Raw genomic sequence first — 20,691 nt, 5'->3', positions numbered from 1 at the left:
TTCATGCAATTTTAAAAAGGAAATTTTTTTTTCCTATAAATCCAACAACCTTTTAAAATTTTAAAACCAAAGTGCTTTCATTTTTCTAGGGAAAAAAAGAGAGAGTTATATATAGGGCATTATGTTGTAATGGAAAATACATTGAACTGAGATCAAATCCACATATCACTGTTTACTGTTTATAAGGTCTTGGTCAGGGGCTTCATGATTTTTGAGTCTCAATTTCCTCATATTTAAAATGGGGATCACAGTATCATTTTCCTGTCCACTTCACTGCTTTGTTTTGAGAATCAAATGGAATAATGTATTTTGATACTCTTTGTAAATTTAAAAAACCAATACCAATATTAATAAAAGGCATTCTTATTTTATTTTTCATGAAAAATATCCCCAGCTCATTGCATACCAGAGGTGGACTTTTCCTAAAATTATTTACAGTAAAAAATATCCAAACTCCTAGGCATTTGAACTTCATTCTAGTTTCTAGAATTACTAATCTTTTCATCTAGAATAGACAGAGCAATAAGGAATTAGCAGATCAACCACCGTAACACTCATAGCTTATCCATGTTCTCAGCTTAAAGAAAAAAACTTTTTTTTTCTATTTCTTCTTAAATTTTTTCCCACTTATTATGTGATCAGTTATTTCTTAGCTTTGATAAACAGTGGAAAGTTCTTTCCTCTTTAGAGACTTCTGATATGCCTCATCCTAGGAAAAAGAAATATAAGAGACACATGCAGTTGCACCTAGGTGCTCCTGGAGTATCCACCTTTCTGCTAAAAGTGCAACCCATTTTGGGGATGGAGATGCCTCACTGACTTTTGCTTCTTCTCCTGCCCAGGACTGCAGACCAGTGGGAGTAGCAGGGTCTGGGAGAGACAGCAGCTGTGGTATAAGGAGGTGCCCTGGCCACTGGAGAGAGATTTCTGGAGTCATCTAGGAGTTTTGCTGAGAACCAAAAGCTCTGGGAAACAAGAAGTGAGAAGAAGCAGAAATGAAGCTCCAGCAAGTAGTCTTATAAGGCTACAGACATGGAACATTGGTTTTGCTTATTTATCTCGATCCAGTAGCTGGTCCTGTCTTAGGCTGGTGGTCTTTCATGCCACACAGTCATGCATATTTTCACTGTGAATGTTAAATAAATATTTAAGAAATAATAATTGATCACATAATGAAGTTTGGAGGTTGACCTGGCCCCTTACATCCCATATACAGATATTCATTATGTTTCACAAGATTTGTTAGAAAAAATTTCACAGTGGCAATGTGAAAGAAACCATTTGTAAACCCACAGCACATAGAATCAGGGGGTCACAAAATTACTATAATACATAGTTTAGCTGTTGTTATTGTTTTTTAAAAGACATAATTGTGTCCCAAAGCAATCTAAACAGTTTAGATGTTATCAAAAACCATTTTGTGAAGCAATATATTGTAAAAACAAATATTTTTTCCCCTAAAGAAAATCTGGAAAATGAAGATTAAATTTTCAAGGCTTCTTTTAAAGATCTTCATTTTTCTTATAAATTTAATATTGAAGAAGGAAATAGATTATTAAAGCAATGGGGCCACTTATTAAAATCATGTCAGACTGACCTCCATCAAAATCCAAGAGTCTTTTTTATGCTGATTGCCTTGTAATTACTTAGGCCATTGGTGTCTGTGCTAATCCTAGGACACTGTAATGATTTTTATGATTTCAGTGGTGTATAGACAGGGTTCATAATCAGCATACTCAGCATACAAATTCGTGAGATGAGCCAGGCTTAGTTCAAGAGCTTGTTTAGTCTTTTTTTTCACATCTATTTTTTTTGGGGGGTGAGTAATTCTATATATTATTCTGATACCATAAGATAAATTTTGGTGGAATTAAGTACAGATAGCTCAAACTGACTTAGTAACTACCCCTTACCTCGCATTGGTATGAAGTGATCAAATGACAATATGAGTGGCATATTCACTCTAGGAAAATGATGAATGGTGTTTCAAAAGAAGCACCGTGGCATCTTAAAGGCATATAATGAGGAATCCAAAGGAGCATATTTGTTCATTATTCCCGTCACTGGGTTGGAAAAGACAGAGTTGCCTATGAAAACATGCTGCTGACAGAGTCAGTTCAGGATGGAGACAGGGAGCCAGAGCACCTCGTGGCCTCCGCCTTCAGTGTGCAGTGAATTTTGGAGGGAAGAGTCTTCCATAAATACCAAATAAACTTCAGAGATAACCACTAAGAATTAGCAATACACCCCATGAAGTAAGGAGTAAATATCTCAACACAGAACAAGTGAAACAATATCCCAAGTGGGACGTACCAGGGAAGAAAGGAACAATTTGTCAAATTGGTTAAAAATTATTTCTAGAGAATCAGTTGCTTGGCATAGCTCATTAAGAGGTGGGGTCCGTACTTCCTCCCCCTTGAATCCAGGCTTACCTTAGTGACTCACTTGGTATTTCAGAGAATGCATCAGAAGTGATGCTGTGTCATTTCCAAGGCAAGGTCAGAAAAGGCCATGGGGCTTCCACATTTCCCTTTAGGGATAAAGAAGCCATGTTTTATCATGGGATAGAAGAAACCCTATAAGAAATTCGACTACCTAGGAGAGCCACACTGGAGAGGATGTGAGTAGCCAGTGGACCTCCCAACAGAAGTTCAGCCGCGCTCGCCAGCTAAGTGATTACACCATTTTGGATGTTCAGCCAGGCAAACCTTCAGATGACTGCAGCCTCAGTGGACATCTGAATGCATCTGCATGAGAGACCCCAAGTGAGAATCTTTCCTAAATTCCAGACTCTTGAAATTGTGAGCAAAACCAAACCATTGTAGTTTATATACCACTAAATCGTGGAATAATTTTTATACAGCAAAAATGACTGGAACAATCATGTGGCCTCATGCATTTTAAGGAAAAGTAAAAGCAAAGTTTCGAGTGTAATTATTCTGCTGTGAAAATTTCAGAGCAGGCACTCCCCTTGCCAGAACCCAATCTTCCATTTCACACATCATTCCCCCTCCCACGCTCTCCCTTGTCACACCCTGCAGCCCTGCACCAGCCCCAAATCTTAGGAAGCCAGGGTGATTCAGGTTTTTCCTAGACTTTTTCATTATTCTAGCAGTTTCCAGTTCTGTAAAAATCTACTGTGTGAGGAATTACTTTTTAAAACTAGCACAAGAAAAGAATATGTGTTTTGCTCAAAGCTGCTGATTGAATTTCGAATTGTTTTGATTCTCTCTGACATTCCAAGAACAAGATGCTTGTTTTTCCAAGATTCTTTCCTGCTGAATAAGGGACTACAAATCATGGCGTAACAGACTTTTGTTGTAAACCAGCCACAGGGGCTCAACAATCCTCTTCCCCTCTTCCTTTTTGATTTTGCTCAGACTGCCTTCCTTAGGTTACCATGGAGGCAGGAGGAGCATGAAAGAAGCTGATTTTTCTTGCCCAGTGTCCAGACTTTTCACATCTCGCCTCCATTACAGCAACTTATATTGCTCTGGCCAAAATTTAAGGAAAATCTAATGTGTGACTTAGTGAACATCTCAGGGACCGGTTAAGAGGAATCTTTCACAATTCATTAGCTATGCAATCCTCTCTCCTTCTTTGCCTCCTTCCCTCGCTTCCTTTTAGCTACTTCTGTCTTAATGTAAGAGATAACTTATCACCTCTGGTGTTTCTCCCTTTTAAAATTTTTCCCTAGAAATAAGTCATTTTTATTTTTTCCTATTTATTCATTCAGCAAACATTTATTGAGCACCTAACATGTGCTTTCCACTGTTCTAGCTATGAGAGTCCATGAGTAAACAGTACAAAGTCCTTGGCCTAATGGAGATTGCATAGATCAGTAGGTGTAAAGTATTATACAAAACAGTAAAATACAGTGAGAAGGTCAGGTGTCGAGTTGGAGCAGAAGCTCTTCCTATTTTATTTAGGTGTGTCCACATCTTTCTGATAAAGTAACATTTGAGCAGATATCTGAAGTAAATTTTGCAGGCAAAATAATTCTTCCCTCCAAAGATTTCCATGTTCAAATCTCTAAAACCCACACACGTTAGTTACCTTACATGTAAAATGTACTTTGCAGATTTGATTAAGTTAATGATTTTGAGATGGGAAAGTTTTCCTGGATTATTCAGATAGATCCAATGTAATTACAAGGGTCCTTGTAAGAGGGTCGCAGGAGAGTCCATTAAGAGATGTGATACTGGAAGCAGAGTTGGAGAGATTTGAAGATGCTATGTTGCTGGCTTGAAGTTGGAGGAAGGGATTATGAACTGAAGAATGCAAACAGCCTGTAGGAGCTGAAAAAGGCATGGAAACAGATATTCCCCTAGAGCCTCTAGAAAGGATACAGGCCTGCTGACACCTTGATTCTAGGACTTCTGGTTTTCAGAACTGTAAGATAACAAATGTGTGTGGTGTTTTCATGTTTGTGGTCATTTGTTACAACAGCAGTTGGAAACTAATAACAGCAATGCAGAAGCAAGATTTGCAGGTAACCAGGGAAAAAGAAAACCTGGAGGAGAGCATAGCAAAAGCTAAGGTCAGGTAGCAGCATCTAGGAGGGGCTGAAGAACAGAAAGGGATCCGTATGGTCCTGAGTCAAGTGAGGTGGGCGAAGGGTGTAAGAGTGGTGGGAGATGAGGCTGGAGAACTAAGGGTGTATGGACTTGGACCTTTTCTCTGAGTGAGCTGGGAACCCTCTGACACATAGAACATTTATTGCATTCAGCCCAGTTTGTTATTTTCTCTTTGTTTTCCCTAATTGCCAAAGTCTCTAATTTTCATGTTATCAGATCTGTTACATTTTTCCTTTAAATATTTCTCCATTGCCTATATGCTTAGAAATTTCTTTCTAAGCATATAGGCACCTTAAGACCTGTTAAATAACCATCTGTAATTACTTCTGGTTTTTAATGATTTCATGTCTCCATTTAACTTTTTAGTCTGGTTTGTTAATGTTTATACATAGTATTAGGTGAGGCTTTCACTTTATTATTCTTGACTTTTTTTTTTTCCAGTAGAAGCCAATGTTCCCAATAATATTTGTTAGATAGTTTATTATGTTCTCACTGGTGTGTGACACCATTTTATAATATATTAAATTCTTATACATAGTGAAGTCTGTCTTCTGGCTGCACATTCTGTTCCACTGATCTATTTGTTTGTTCTGGACTAGCCCCTTTAGGTCTCTAGCAAAGTGTCAAAAAAGTAGATGAGTAAATATTTTTTGAGCAACTTGCTAAAAGCTTGGAGGTAAGAGGAAATTAGACTCAGTTGGAAAATTGAAATTAATTGTTCATATTGTTGGAGCATGGGGGAAGGAGGGGAGAAGGTAGTGGAGGGAGTAGAGTCTGGAAATGAGGCTAGAGGCACAAGTAGGATGTGTAAATTAAGCTGAATAATATATACTTAATTACAAGGGCAATGGAAAATTATTTATTAAAAGGTTCTAAGCAGGGAGATGACAGGATCAGACAGCATGCCAAGGCAATCATATTCCAAAGGAACTCAGTGGAGAGCTGGAGCTCAGAGCCAAAGGTAAGGAATTTAAATCCCCTAGGAATTTGCAGGATCTTGGGAAGGGAGAGAGCATTGGACTCACCAGTGCCTTTCCAAAGGTGAGCCCAGCTGAAACTTGGGTCACAGGGAATTGGTAAATAAAAAAATTGTGACACATCTATATTTTAAATTTTATTTTCCATACTGGAATAAACTCTAACCCCTAACCCCAACATTACAAATGCTGCTGTAAGAGAATTTTTAATGAGAAGGACAATTTGTGACAGATGGCTAAGTGAAACTGGATGGTCATCTCTGAGTGGTAGAGGTATGAGTGATTCTAACCTTTTGATTGCTTATTTGAAAATTTGTTGATAATAAACTTGTTATGTATTTTATAAATAAAAAGGGAAAATTTACTCTGAGAAAAAAAGATACTTGGATTCTGTATTTTCTGGATTTTTTCATGCCTGGAATTACTGTTTTTTTCTTTTATACAGGAATGACCATGTGGAAATAGCATTTTTGTACCCTGAGTTTACCCCCAGGAAATTCTATAGTCTTTTCTGTACTTTCTTTTGACTTTTTTTATTAGAGAGAATTTTGAGGCCAGCACGATATTTTTTGTTGTTGTTGTTGGTGGTGGTGGTGGTTTAAAATTTTTAATCTTAAACGTTTCCTTTGTGGATATAAATGTTTGCCCGTGAAAAATTATAGGGTATTTATCCTTGTAATGGAGGAAATTTGACATTGGTCTCTTTTCATTAATTTTTCTTAGAACTTGTTAATTGCTTTTGGTGTGAATATTGTAATTCTTATGCTTTTAAGCTCAGCCAAGTTATGACTTCTAAAATTGTTCTGATTTTGTTGGGGTGACCATAACTAATTCTTTGATTAGATTTTCATCTAAGTGCTCTATATTTATAATTTCTTGCATAGTTTTTAGCACTTGTCCTTTACAGCTACATATTAGGAAAGCTCAAGTTATTTTCCACATTTGCTTTATTTTCCATGTCATTCCTTCTCTTTAATGTCTTCAACTGCAGATTTTAATTCTGCTAGTTTCTGTTTCGTTCTTTGTTACCTCACTCAACCCCTGTTTATCTCTAACTACTGCCTTTGCTCTCATTTTGTTGCATTCTCACTTGTCTTTTCTTTCTTTTATACTTGCTGTGTCCTCTTGGACCCTACTTAGGATTGCCAAGTTTTCTAAAATTTTCCTTTGATTCCTTCTAAATATCATTTTCAAAGATAGGTAATTCTCTATTAGATTATCAAAGTGATAGTCTTTTTTTCTTTGTGACACATTTTTTTCCTTCATAGGGCCTATTTATATTTTTCTTCAATTAAAAAAATTGAAAATAAAAAATTTTATAAAAATATTAAAATATTGAAAATATTTTATTTAAAATTTTTACTTAAAATTGAAATTAAAATTTTTTCTTCATTTTAAAAATGATAAGACCTATTTAGACTTGGTTTTCATTTAATCAGTCAAGATGTATGTTTTTTATAATACTGTTTCACTGCATGCCCTTTGGCTAAAATTTCATTATGTTCTATATATTTGTAGAGTGCATTCTGCTGATACAAATCATGCTTTTCTCTTAGTTCCCCTTTCTGAACCCAAGAACAATTGAAATATCACAGCCTGTGTTGTGCATTCTTACCAAGGCCCTTCCCAATTCAGCCTTTGCTATAGGCCTCTTCTTGTATGCAGCCAGAGGAATAGACTAGACGAAGGATGAGGTGTCTCCATTGCTATCTTTCAACTCAGCAGAGCCCCTCTTTTCACACAATGAAGCTGGGGAATCCCTGAATGATTTTTTCTCAATCCAACTCCATTGACGTTTTAGTTGGTAGAAATTCCTTTCCTTCCACACATTTCTATTATATTGTCTATTAATCTTGCTAGTTTCATAATTTTCTGAATCTTCATCACGGTCTTAGGGTGTGTTCAGGAAAAGTTGCTGCAGACGTTACTAAGCAGTACCATTTTATACCAAAGCCTTTTATTTCCCTCTATTTGCTGAAAATATCTGTCTTGTGTTCAATTGAAATATTTTTTTCTCAACATTGTTTTCTCTTACATTTACTTACTTTCCTACATCCTCTCAATGTCTCAATCTTTTTTTTTTTTTTTCATTTCTTTTTATGTCTCTGAAAATCCTTTTTGAAATTTGGAGGGACATAAATAATAAATGAATACATGAAGTAGATTTTTATTTTAACAAAAGTAGCCAAATCACTAAGATCAAAATAATACATAACTTCAAAAATTACTAATGCTCAGAATTTCCAAACCAGATTATAAACACTGAATGCACCCTGTATTTTATTAAGTTGATTGTCCACTCAGAAAACTGGGTAAAAGCTATCATATTTATCTCTGTGCCAAGAATAAAGAACTGCAGCCCATAGAAGAATTAATAATTTGATGTTTGTGCTACCTTCTAATGTTGTGCTAATGTTTGCTAACACAAACATTAAGAATTTGATGTTTGTGTTTTGAAGCAGCTCCTGGTCATTTATAGGCTTTTCATTCATTTTGAAATAATCCCTCCCTGAGGAATGAAGGAAGTGTTCCTATCTCTTTAGACAGTGGGTTGTCTGGGGCTTATGGATAGACAGACAGGCATTCTTGATGATATGTTTTCCAGTCCAGATCTTTCTCCAAATTCTTTTTTTTTTTCTTCTGTGTCATGCTGCCTCAGTATTAGCAAATAGTTTTGTCCCAATAACAAGGGTGGTCTCTATGCTATAATCTGCAGAGATAACAGTATACTGTAATAGCTGTGTGCAGTTGCAAACATTTCAGGTACTGTCATAGTTTCCATGAAGTTTTATTCTGTCCAAATTCTCAAAAGTATATCAGATGACCAGAGAACTTTTAAAGACTGAGGGAGAGACTTCTACTCAGTTTTCTGTGTAAAATAATCTCATTTTCCCAGAATTGTTCAAGAATGTGGAAAGATATAGATTGTTTCTTAAGACATATGTGTTCTACATACCATGAGGTGCACACCATCCTCAAAAATAAACAAAAGAAGTAAATGAGTTCTTCTTCTTTTATAAATATTTAATCTGGCATCCCTAAATAACAGATTAGACTGGTGAAAGTTGATGTGAGTTTTATAACTGTCAGTGGAAATTGTTGAATAAGTTGATGTTTGAGGTTCATATGTTGCTGGAGTGTATGTAACAAATGGAGTTAATCTTTGCTGTCAGACGTATTTTGGGTTCTGTTGTGCTTAACAAGTGCATGCACTCTGTTTAGCTTGGGTCTTCTTCATATTCCTGGTCTATTTTGTAAAGAATGTTGTTTTTGCTCAGCCAGAATGCTTTGTCACTGAAAAAGATGGTAGACCGTTGGAATTTCCTTCTCACAAGGCAAAATAGAAGTTGAACTCTTTGGTAGCTCCTTCCAAAGAGCTGAGTTATTGAGGGACTGAAAATGCCCTGTGGAATCTAAAGACCCTATATTTTACTTTGAATTAGTGCTACTCATGAAATCTCTTTCTCTCTTTCAATCTATCTATATAGAAAGAGTTTGCACAAAATACTTCATAGAAAAGGATAATTTTAGAGTGTGGTTGACTTAAAACAGTAACTTATCTATTTGCCTAATTAAACTGATTATCAAGTCATTTAAAATTTTTGTCTCCTTTATTTTGGTGACAAATACATCCTTTTATCCATCCAGACTTCTCATCAATTTTTACTGCCATTAAATATTTCATGTGCGTTTTCCCTCCCATTAGTGGATCATTACAGACAATGTTCAAGATGTGATGGGAGAATATTGTTCTGGTGCATATCTTTACTATGTCCTGTAGGTGACAAGAGACATTAAAGAACTAAGAAGACTTCCCTGGTGGTCCAGTGGTTAAGACTCAGAGCTTACAGTACAGGGGACACAGCTTCCATCCCTGGTCAGTGAATTAGGATTCCACATGCCCTGCAGTGTAGTCAAAAAATAAATAAATAATTTTTAAAAAGAACTGATAGATTAGAGAAAGCATTCAGAGTAAACACGAAAGGTCATAAAAAAGGTCAGCAAGAGAATATGAAGCAATCATTCCCATCACCATAAACATTCCTTCCATACCTCTCAACACAGTAGATTTTGTGGACTTCATTTGGCTGAATTGGTTAGTATACAGTACTGGTGAAGACCCTGAAATCAGACTGTCCAGGTTTCGTTCCCAGCTCTACAACTTCGTAGCTGTATGATCTTGGGCACGTTGCTTAACCATTTTTTAGTGGCAGCAGCTAAGTCTGCTAGACTGGTCCTCTGGTGTCACCTGCTCTGGGCTAGTCTGCTCAGCCTCCCTACTTCCTGCCATTTCTTGAGCCTGCTTCTCCAAACTTCTAATCAATTTTAATAAAGCTCTTATCACTCAATTCAGCCATAATTTTATTCTGTTGCCTGCAACTAGTGACTCTGAATGTATACAGACATCTAGAAGTCATGTAACCGTGTATGTCTTCATACATTCTAGTTCCCTTCTACTACCTAACTTCCATTATATATATTGTTCAAATGTGAATACCTAACATTCCAGGCCACTGCCCAGCAGTTCAGTGTTTGCACTGTTATCTGCTTCATCTATAAAATGACAGCCTGGAATTACGTGATTTTTTCCCCCACATTCTTCCAGCAAGTATTATTGAATAAGTAATACTATTGAATAAGTAATACCTAGACCTAGTGCTAGGTCTGTGTCAGGTGTTAAAATTGCATAATTTTTAAATGAACTTTTATTGTACCCAATTATAGTAACACATTCTTTTTATTAATTTTTTAAAAATGTCAGAACATTACTGATTAAAGACTAAGTCCCCTTTGACCACCCCCATTCTTATTCCTCTCCTGACCTTCTTACATGTAACATTATTTTACTTTTAGAGGAGCTTTCTAGATATCTTTTTTCTTACATATAAAAAGCAATAAAGCTGCATGGAAAACAGAAAGCCACTCTATGTGTTCTGGGTATAAGGTTTAATATAGGTTTTAGGAACCTTCACAGTCATCGGATCATAAAAGGGACTGGAGGAATGAAGGGCTTTATCAGTTAAAGGGATTAGTTGTATGCCACAAAAATGGACACTGGATGATTGAAGCAGAAAAAGACTATTAAAATTGTTCAGAATGTGAAAGTAATGGGGGATCTTACTATTTCTATTCCTCCAGGGATTGAAGCTGTGTCCCCTGTGCTGTAAGCTCTGAGTCTTAACCACTGGGCCACCAGGGAAGTCTTATTAGTTCTTTAATGTCTCTTGTCACCTACAGGACATGGTAAAGATATGCACCAGAACAATATTCTCCCATCACATCTTGAACATTGTCTGTAATGATCCACTAATGGAGGGAGGAAGCTTGTGCATTCCTATTATTATGGGGTGTCCTTTTCTGAGCAGAGGACAGTTCAGAAATGTATACTAACCAGTTTGGGCTCTGGGAAGTCCATCTACATCAGAGAAACAGTAAATCTTCCTCAGAGACAGTGCCAGGTGGAGAGGTGCTACCTGTATCCGTGTGGAGTCACGGGGGTGGCGGTGGGAGGGGGACAATCTTGCCACTTTGGATTCCAGGTGTCTTTCTGTGTGCACATCTACCCCATTTTCAGTACTCCTCATTCATTCATCCCACCAAAATCGCGTTCTCCATTTAGCATTCCTCTGACCAAGAACGGAACAAAGACTGGAGGGAAACCCTGGAATCATGACGACACACTGGGGTGAAGGCAGGGATTGACAGAGCAGTCCAGAGACCTTAGGAAGGCAGTGCGCTTAATTCTTCTCATGTGATGTACAGCCTCCACTGAATGCATGGTGTACTCAGTAAACGCTGTGCACCAGAGTCCTGGGGAAATTTTTAGTCTCTGCCTCATGAATCTCACTGCATCATTTTTTTAAATGATATTGAAACATTGCTTCTGACTGTAAGTACCATAATAAATATTTAACAATGAAAGTGAAACAGGATCAGAACAAGAACTCTTGATACCACCATTAGCATACAGTACTGTAGAGGAATTATTGGCAGTAATACCCAAACAGTCTTAGAGCCCTTTAAGAACTCTTCCCCTTCATGCCTTCTTGATTGGCTATAAAGATCTGTAAATAAGGCAACTATTTGTCTCAGTTTCTGCAGGAACGCCCTGGGTTACAGTTGCTGTCCTAGTGAATTATCAATAGAGTCTCAGTTTGAATGATAAATTATATAATCATTCTGTTTATAAGAATTTCCCTCCCTCTGTATACCATTATTCCAGTAAATCTCTATAGGTTTTAAAATCCCTAACTAGTTTAACCTATATTCCCTGGTGTTTGGGGTAGATGTTTTCTGATTTTTTTATTTGGTTTCCACTCATACCTATTGAAATCATACTTTGGGTTTCCTGTTTCCTCTTAAGCACACCTTTGTCTGAGATGCTGACTCTGGTTACCTTTTCCTCTATCAACATATAAGCAGGCAGGCTAGAAATTAGGATCCCCCGTGGCCCATACCCTAAGTCACAAGCTTGGCACGTTGTGAAAATTTCTAATGGCTAGGGGAAAACTCATGATGTAATGTTAAGTAAAAGAAGAAGGACATAAAATTATTTCCATGTGTGGTACTCATTATGATTTTTTAATAGTGATGACTGGAAACATAGTAATTTGAACTGGTAATAGTTTGTGTCACTTCATGGGAAGACTATAAATCAAATATTATTTTGCCCTTTACTCTTATAAATAAATTGTTTTTAATTCCATAATTCATGTATATTTTATAATCAGAAAAACAATGTAAAAATAATGAAGTGGTGTTAGTTGTCCCTTCTGCCTTAAGGAGTTCAATGTCCAGAAAGTTCTAGAGGTGTCTCCCCAATCCTATAGTAGATGGATTTTAGATTAGTGGCAAACTCCTCTACCTTTTCTTATATACAAATGAAAAGAGGCTCTGGAAGACAGCTTTTCAGGGTTTCTGTATAGTGTTTGATCTGCATATCTGAGGTTATTGATATTTCTCCCAGCAATCTTGATTCCAGCTTGTGCTTCATCCAGTCCAGCATTTCTCATGATGTACTCTGCATATAAGTTAAATAAGCAGGGTGACAATATACAGCCTTGACGGACTCCTTTTCCTATTTGGAACCAGTCTGTTGTTCCATGTCCAGTTCTAACTGTTGCTTCCTGACCTGCATATAAGTTTCTCAAGAAGCAGGTCAGGTGGTCTGGTATTCCCATCTCTTGAAGAATTTTCCACAGTTTATTGTGATCCACACAGTCAAAGGTTTTGGCATAGTCAATAAAGCAAAAGTAGATGTTTTTCTGGAACTCTCTTGCTTCTTTGATGATCCAACAGATGTTGGCAATTTGGTCTCTGGTTCCTCTGCCTTTTCTAAATCCAGCTTGAACATCTGGAAGTTCACGGTTCATGTATTTTTGAAGCCTGGCTTGGAGAATATTGAGCATTACTTTGCTAGCATGTGAGATGAGTGCAATTGTGTGGTGGTTTGAAAATGAAGAACTAAAGAGCCTCTTGATGAAAGTGAAAGAGGAGAGTTAAAAAGTTGGCTTAAAACTCAACATTCAGAAAACTAAGATCATGGCATCTGGTCCCATCACATCATGGCAAATAGATGGGGAAACAATGGAAACAGTAACGGATTTTATTTTTGGGGGCTACAAAATCACTGCAGATGGTGTCTGCAGCCATGAAACTAAAAGATGCTTGCTCCTCAGAAGAAAAGCTATGACAAACCTAAACAGTGTATTAAAAAGCATAGACACGGGGAGGGAAGTGGGAGGGGAGTTTAGGATGGGGAACACATGTATACCTGTGGTGGATTCATGTTGATGTATGGCAAAACCAATACAATATTGTAAAGTAATTAGCCTCCAATTAAAATAAATAAATTTATATTAAAGCATAGACATTACTTTGCCAAAAAAGGTCCGTCTAGTCAAAGCTTTGGTTTTTCCAGTGGTCATGTATGGATGTGAGAGTTGGACTATAAAGAAAACTGAGTGCCAAAGAATTGATGCTTTTGAACTGTGGTGTTGGAGAAGACTCTTGAGAGTCCCTTGGACAGCAAGGAGATCCAACCAGTCCATTCTAAAGGAGATCAGTCCTGAATATTCATTGAAAGGACTGATGCTGAAGCTGAAGCTTCAATACTTTGGCCACCTGATGCGAAGAACTGACTCATTTGAAAAGACGCTGATGCTGGGAAAGATTGAAGGGGATGACAGAGGATAAGATGGTTGGATGGCATCACAGAGTCGATGGACATGAGTTTGAGTAAGCTCTGGGAATTGGTGATGGACAGGGAAGCCTGGTGTGCTGCAGTTCATGGGGTCGCAAAGAGTTGGACACAACTGAGAGACTGAACTGAACTGAACTGAACTGAACTATAGTGTTTCCTCCAGAGGAAGTAGAATCAAGGTCTCCTTTGTTTGGGAAACCTCTCATTAAAGACTGGCAGGAACTCCTAAATTTGTTAAGCTTTGCATTAACCAGTTCACAGTGAACCCAAGGAATTTTGACTGGACTAGATGGCCAGTTCTAGGCACATCTGGTATTTCCTCTTCATATTGCAAACATGGGTTATATTGTAGATGTAAAGCAGTAAGTTTTGTTTTTTTTTTTGTAAGTTAAGCATTGTGGATGATCTCTGAGAACTTGATGTGCCAGTGCATCCATGTGAGAATTCTCATATCTTCAGAGGTGGCCATCATGATGGCCTGAAAAGAGCATGACTTTCAAGTTAGGTTGACCTGGGTTTGAATCTTTAATCCACCACTCATTTATTAGCTTTGTGTCTTTGTTTTGTTTTTTTTTTAAGCACTGTGTTTCCTTAGAATAATCACCATTTCTCACTGATTGTTGAGAGCTTTTTTTAAAAAATTGAAGTACAATTGACTTACAACATCATGTTAGTTTCAGGTTACAGCACAGCAATTCGGTTATACATACATACCTAAATGTATACCTCTATATATGTCTCTACATACCTATCTGTTCTTCTTGAGGTTCTTTTCCCTTATCAGTGAAGTTGCTCAGTCATGTCCAACTCTTTGCAATCCCACAGACTGTAGCCTACCAGGCTCCTCCACCCATGGAATTTTCCAGGCAAGAGTACTGGAGGGGGTTGCCATTACAAAATGTTGAGCATAGCTCCCTGTGCTATACAGTAGGTCCTTGTTGATTATCTATTTGAAATATAGTAGTGTGTATATGTTAATCCTAACCTCTAATTTATCCCTCCTTTCAACCTCCTTTCCCCTTTGATACCCATAAGTTTATTTCCTATGTCTGTGAGTCTCTGTTGGGAACTGTTTAAAGTTCTGTGGTGCCAGGTTTACAAATGGTTTGCCCTAGTGTCTGGGACACAACGATTGGGAGGTGTCTTAATTTTCAATTAATTTTCCATGAATGCAGGGGCATAGCCTGTTCAGAGGGTGTCAGTCTTACTTCCAGACACCAGCTAGAGAGAGGGGATTGGCAAGTAGAGTCCATCCACTGGTGCTGTTGCTTTGGCTTCTGTTGCATTTGTTGCTGCTGTGAGACTTGCCCTGCTCAGCCAGTTGGGTGTCTGTCTGCAGTTGAGGAAATGTTCTTGAAGGTCTGGATTTCTGCCTGTGCTTCAGTGGTTCCTGGCTGGACTGCTGCATTCTGAGCTCGGTCACTGTTCCTCATAAAGCTCCATACTAGGCCAGAGTGGCTGAGAATGTAGGGCGTCCTCTTTCAGCCATCTGCTGCCTTGCATAACCTAGGCTTGTCTTGATGCTGCACCATGTACTCAAAACAGGCCAATCTGCCCCTCATCCCCCTGCCAGTGATCTCTCCTTTGGTGTACTCATTGTCATTTTGCAGTATCTCTTGCTGAATGGCACCTAGGTTCACCCCAGATTTCCCTGGTCTCTGATTTTGGGGTAACAGGAGTTTCAGTCTCATCCTTTTCTCTTAGAAGTTTCTGGGCTTCTTATGCAAGTTGAGACACTTTTTACCTAGAGCTTTCAAGTAGGGGGTGTGAATTTTCCCCAGGTGAAAACAGTTGCTGACTTTATATTTGCTTAATCAAGAGCAGCCACAGAAGTGAACTTTCACAGACTACAGACCAGCTCCCAGGGGACTTCTTTCTGGGTCTTCTCTTAAACTGAGATGTCACTCCAGAAGAAAAACAAAACAAAGTAAAATCCAGGTGCTTCATCAGTCACGCCCGTTAGTTATTATATTTTATAAATTCTAAGACAACACTAACAGTGAATGCAGCGTTATATTATGTTCCACTAAAAACAAAACACATATGCAAAGCAAACCAGCAAGCAAACAAAAAACTTTGCCAATTAAACTATGAAGCATCATTGATAGTAAGTCTCAACCCAATTTCAGAGATATTAAGATATGAAAACCAAAGCAAAACCAAACCAACAAAACAAACCTGGGCCTTAGAGTTGATGGAAAAAGGATAGATGATTTCCCTACCAGCAGGAATTAAAGAATAATCCCCCCCCCCCACTCCCTTAGTGGTTGGGAGACTAACCAGGCCAGATGGCATCGTGTAGATTTAGAGAGAGGTTAAAGGTTTGAGATAAGCAGGTGAGGAGGAACGAATAATGAGCTGGATCTACTTGGTCTGCATTAAATGCAAGCATGTTGAATTCATGAGTAAGAAACCTCCTGCATTAAGTCTTTTGTTTCAGACTTGGAATATATGTACATTTCTCCCTTTTTTTCCATCTGGACTTAGTTGAAACCTCAGGTCAAGCCAGCTTGAAAACAAATACAGTGGAGCTACCTTTTACATTATGACATTATGACATCATGTCTCCACTGTTTCTCATTATAAAGTTGAGTTTCAGATGTTAAAATCATATCCTCCTCACCCCTCTTTGTCTTCTTCTTCCCCTCCCCCTCAACAATCCCATTCTGATGGAGTTCCATTGTTTTTATAGTTGAACTACAACTATTTTGTGCCACATGCACAAGATTATTGACCTGACAATGAGAAAACACACCTTATGTCTAGGAATTCAGCTTCTATAATTTTTAACTCTACAAAGTTTTTAGTATATTTTTTCACCAGCTGCAGGTCTATGTATTATTTTCAAGTTCTAGTTTTGACTTACATACAAGAGGTTGTATTTAATAAAAAGAAAAACTTTGGGTTTGCTGTAAAGCGTCACATAATTTTTTAGAGACCCATGTAAAATTGTAACATAGTTTATACAATTTTACTAAAAATGGAAAATGAATAGTGACATAGTTTAAAATTTTTTTAAATAGTGGGAACATGCTGCAATAATAGAATGATCCTTGTTCTTTCCACTGAAAATGCAGACAGGTTGTATAAAAATGTTGGCTACTATGTGCAGTAGTTTCCAAAACTATAATCTAAAACCAATCAAATTATGATATAAATGATGTGCAGCACTGAATCGCTTTTGGAAGTACTATTTTGCAGTTTGAGCTAAGAACAAGGCAATATGATTAATCTTTCTCAGTGATATTCTCAAAGAAACAAAAATAATGACAAAATCCTAGAGAGAAAAAATAATGGACGTATAGATGTCCAGTTAAAATAACTCTTCTGGAGCCTCCCTGGTGGTCCAGTGGTTGAGACTTCTCACTTCCACTGCAGAGGGTGCAGGTTTGATTCCTGGTTGGAGAGCTAAGATCCCACATGCTGCAACTAAAAAAAAAAATGTTTTAAAAAAACTATACTATTATTTTTCTATACATGTGACATGATCCATTAGCAAATTGATGGAAAATATATAATTAAAATGTCTACAAAATTTTTTTAACTTAAGGGAAAACAATACAATGAGAGAATATTCAAATAAAGTGAATAGAAGGAGATATAACATGTTTTCAATAGGATGACCCCAACATACTATCAGTTCTCCTCAGGTTAATTTATGTAGTTAATCTGACTCACCTAGAGCCAGACATCCTAGAATGTGAAGTCAAGTGGGCCTTAGGAAGCATCACTATGAACAAAGCTAGTGGAGGGGATGGAATTCCAGTTGAGCTATTTCAAACCCCAAAAGATGATGCTGTGAAAGTGCTGCACTCAGTATGCCAGTTAATTTGGAAAACTCAGCAGTGGCCACAAGACTGGAAAAGGTCAGTTTTCTTTCCAATCCCAAAGAAAGACAATGCCAAAGAATGCTCAAACTACTGCACAATTCCACTCATTTTACACGCTAACAAAATAATGCTCAAAATTCTCCAAGCCAGGCTTCAACTTTGTGAACCATGAATTTCCAGATAGTCAATCTGGATTTAGAAAAGGCAGAGGAACCAGAGATCAAATTGCCAACATCCACTGGATCATCAAAAAAACAAGAGAGTTCCAGAAAAACATCTATTTCTGCTTTATTGACTATGCCAAAGCCTTTGACTGTGTGGATCACAAGAAACTGTGGGAAATTCTGAAAGAGATGGGAATACCAGACCACCTGACCTGCCTCTTGAGAAATCTATGTGCAGGTCAGGAAGCAACAGTTAGAACTGGACATGGAACAACAGACTGGTTCCAAATAGGAAAAGGAGTCCATCAAGGCTGTATATTGCTACCCTGCTTGTTTAACTTATATGCAGAGTACATCATGAGAAATGCTGGACTGGATGAAGCACAAGCTGGAATCAAGATTGCTGGGAGAAATATCAATAACCTCAGATATGCAGATAACACCACCCTTATGGCAGAAAGTGAAGAAGAATTAAAGAGCCTCTTGATAAAAGTGCAAGAGGGGAGTGAAAAAGTTGGCTTAAAGCTCAACATTCAGAAAACGAAGATGATGGCATCTGGTCCCATCACATCATGGCAAATAGATGGGGAAACAGTGGAAACAGTAATGGATTTTATCTTTTTGGGCTACAAAATCACTGCAGGTGGTGACTACAGCCATGAAATTAAAAGATACTTGCTCCTTGGAAGGAAAGTTATGACCAACCCACACAGCATATTAAAAAGCAGAGACATTACTTGGCCAACAAAGGTCCATCTAGTCAAAGCTATGGTTTTTCCAGTAGTCATGTATGGATGTGAGAGTTGGACTATAAAGAAAGCTGAGTGCCGAAGATTTGATGCTTTTGAACTGTGGTGTTGGAGAAGACTCTTGAGAGTCCCTTGGACTGCAAGGAGATCCAACCAGTCCATCCTAAAGGAAATCAGTCCTGAATATTCATTGGAAGGACTGATGCTGAAGCTGAAACTCCCAATACTTCGGCCACCTGATGCGAAGGACTGACTCATTTGAAAAGACTCTGATGCTGGGAAAAATTGAAGGTGGGAGGAGAAGGGGACGACAGAGGATGAGATGGTTGGATGGTGTCATTGACTCAATGTCCATTAAGTCTACTCAAACATGAGTTTGAGTAGACTCTGGGAGTTGGTGATAGACAGGGAGGCCTGGCATGCTGCAGTCTGTGGGGTCTCAAAGAGTTAGACCTGACTGGGTGACTGAACTGAACTGAAATGAACTGAATGTGACCCCAAGCAAGACCCCAACATGGGTATTTTTGGCTTATCAAACTTTTTTTGATGGAAGTATACAAAGCCAAGAATATTCAATATATATGCATTAAACCTTCTTAATTTTTTATTAAGAACTTTTTATTAACCTTCTAACTTTTTATTAAGTTATAATTAATATAGTAAAATACCCAGATCTTGATTTTACAGCTCAATGAATGTTTACAATGTATTCACATGTGACCACCACACAAGTTGTAGAGCATTTTCATATCCCTAGAAAGTTTCCTTATGCTACCTTCCAGTCAGCAGCCCCAGTACAAAGGTATTTATACTATTTCTATAGTTATAAATGAGGACTTTGTTCCTAGCTCAGTCAGTAAAGAATCTGCCTGCAATGCAGGAGACCCAGGTTCAATTCCTGGGTCCAGAAGATCCCCTGGAGAAGGAAATGGCAACCCACTCCAGTATTCTTGCCTAGAAAATCCCATGGACAGAGGAGCCTGGTGGGCTATAGTCCATGGGGTTGCAAGAGTCAGACACGGCTTAGCGACTAAACTACCACCACCATCATTATAAATTAGTTTTGGCTAGTATTGGAAAAGACCCTGATACTGGGAAAGATTGAAGGCAGGAGGAGAAGGGGACAACAGAAAATGAAATGGTTGGATAGCATCACTGAACTCAATGGACTTGAATTTGTGCAAACTCTGGGAAGTAGTAAAGGACAGGGAAGGCTGGCATGCTGGGATCCATGGGGGTCATCTAGCAGATGAATACACACAGTACTGAGTTGCATAAAAATGGAATCTTACAGTAGGTGCTCCTTTGTGTCTCTCTTTGACATTTATCCTTGTAGTTAAGTGTATCAGTTGTTCATTCTTTTTTTTTTTTATTGCTCTGTACAATCCATTGTATGACTGTAGCATGACTTGTTTCTCCATTCTCCTATTGACGGACTTTTGGGTTATTTCCAGTTTGGGGCTTAGGAATAAAGCTGCTATAAACATTCTTGATCAAATCTTTTTGTGTATGTATTTATTCATTTCTTTTGGGTAAACATAGGAAGAGAATGACTGCATCATATGGTAGATGAATGTTTAACTCAATTAGAAACTGATAAATATCTTCCAGTAGGATTTTCACCATTTTTCACTTCCACTAGCATTGTGTGTGAAGGTCAGTTGCTCCACTTTCTCATCAGTCCTTTACACTGTCAGTCTTCTAATAGCCGTTTTCATAGTGTGAAATGGTATCTCACTGATGTTTTAATTTCAATTTTCCTAACTGTCTTTGACTACGGAGGCTAGTATAACAAGGATACCATAGACTGTGTGGCTTAAATAAAAGCATTTCTTTATTTTTTTCTTTTTCCTTAAAAATTTAACTGTATAATTCCATTTCCAGAAGAGGCAAGTCCATGCAGACAGACAGCAGACTGGTGATTGCCAGGGGCTGGGGAAAAGGGGAATATGCAGTGACTACTGACAGGCATAGGGTTTCTTTTGGCGGTGATAAGAGTGTTTTGGAATTATTCAGGGGTGATAGTTGTACATTCTTGTGAAAATACTGAACTCCACAGAATTGTGCACTCTTTAAAATGGTAAATGTTAAGGTGAATATTTTCTCAATAAATAGAATGAAAAGAAAGCAGCAGAAACAAAAAGACCAGAATAAAAAACCAAGCCTTTTGTTTTCTCTACTTTTCCCTTTG

The 20,691-nt window shown here is 37.8% G+C and overlaps 1 protein-coding gene across 7 annotated transcripts in view; it reads left to right on the top strand.

The window, feature by feature from the left end:
* Positions 1 to 20,691, top strand: part of LOC112583974 — a 127,680-nt gene that overhangs the window by 26,557 nt on the left and 80,432 nt on the right. For 6 of the 7 annotated variants that reach the window (XM_044940433.2, XM_045165162.1, XM_044940438.2 and 3 more), the window contains one exon: positions 843 to 1,158. The exons of the other annotated variant lie outside the window; for it this stretch is intronic. In XM_044940433.2, coding sequence (XP_044796368.2) covers positions 843 to 1,132 — 290 coding nt within the window. In that variant the 3' untranslated portion in view covers positions 1,133 to 1,158. Of the gene's footprint in view, positions 1 to 842; positions 1,159 to 20,691 lie in introns of those variants that run through there. 7 annotated transcript variants of the gene reach the window in all.

The sequence above is a fragment of the Bubalus bubalis genome, chromosome 3, assembly GCF_019923935.1.
Source record: "Bubalus bubalis isolate 160015118507 breed Murrah chromosome 3, NDDB_SH_1, whole genome shotgun sequence".
NCBI lineage: Eukaryota > Metazoa > Chordata > Mammalia > Artiodactyla > Bovidae > Bubalus > Bubalus bubalis.
The sequence above is the reverse complement of the archived record's forward strand: the minus strand, read 5'-3'. Positions and strand labels throughout refer to the sequence as shown.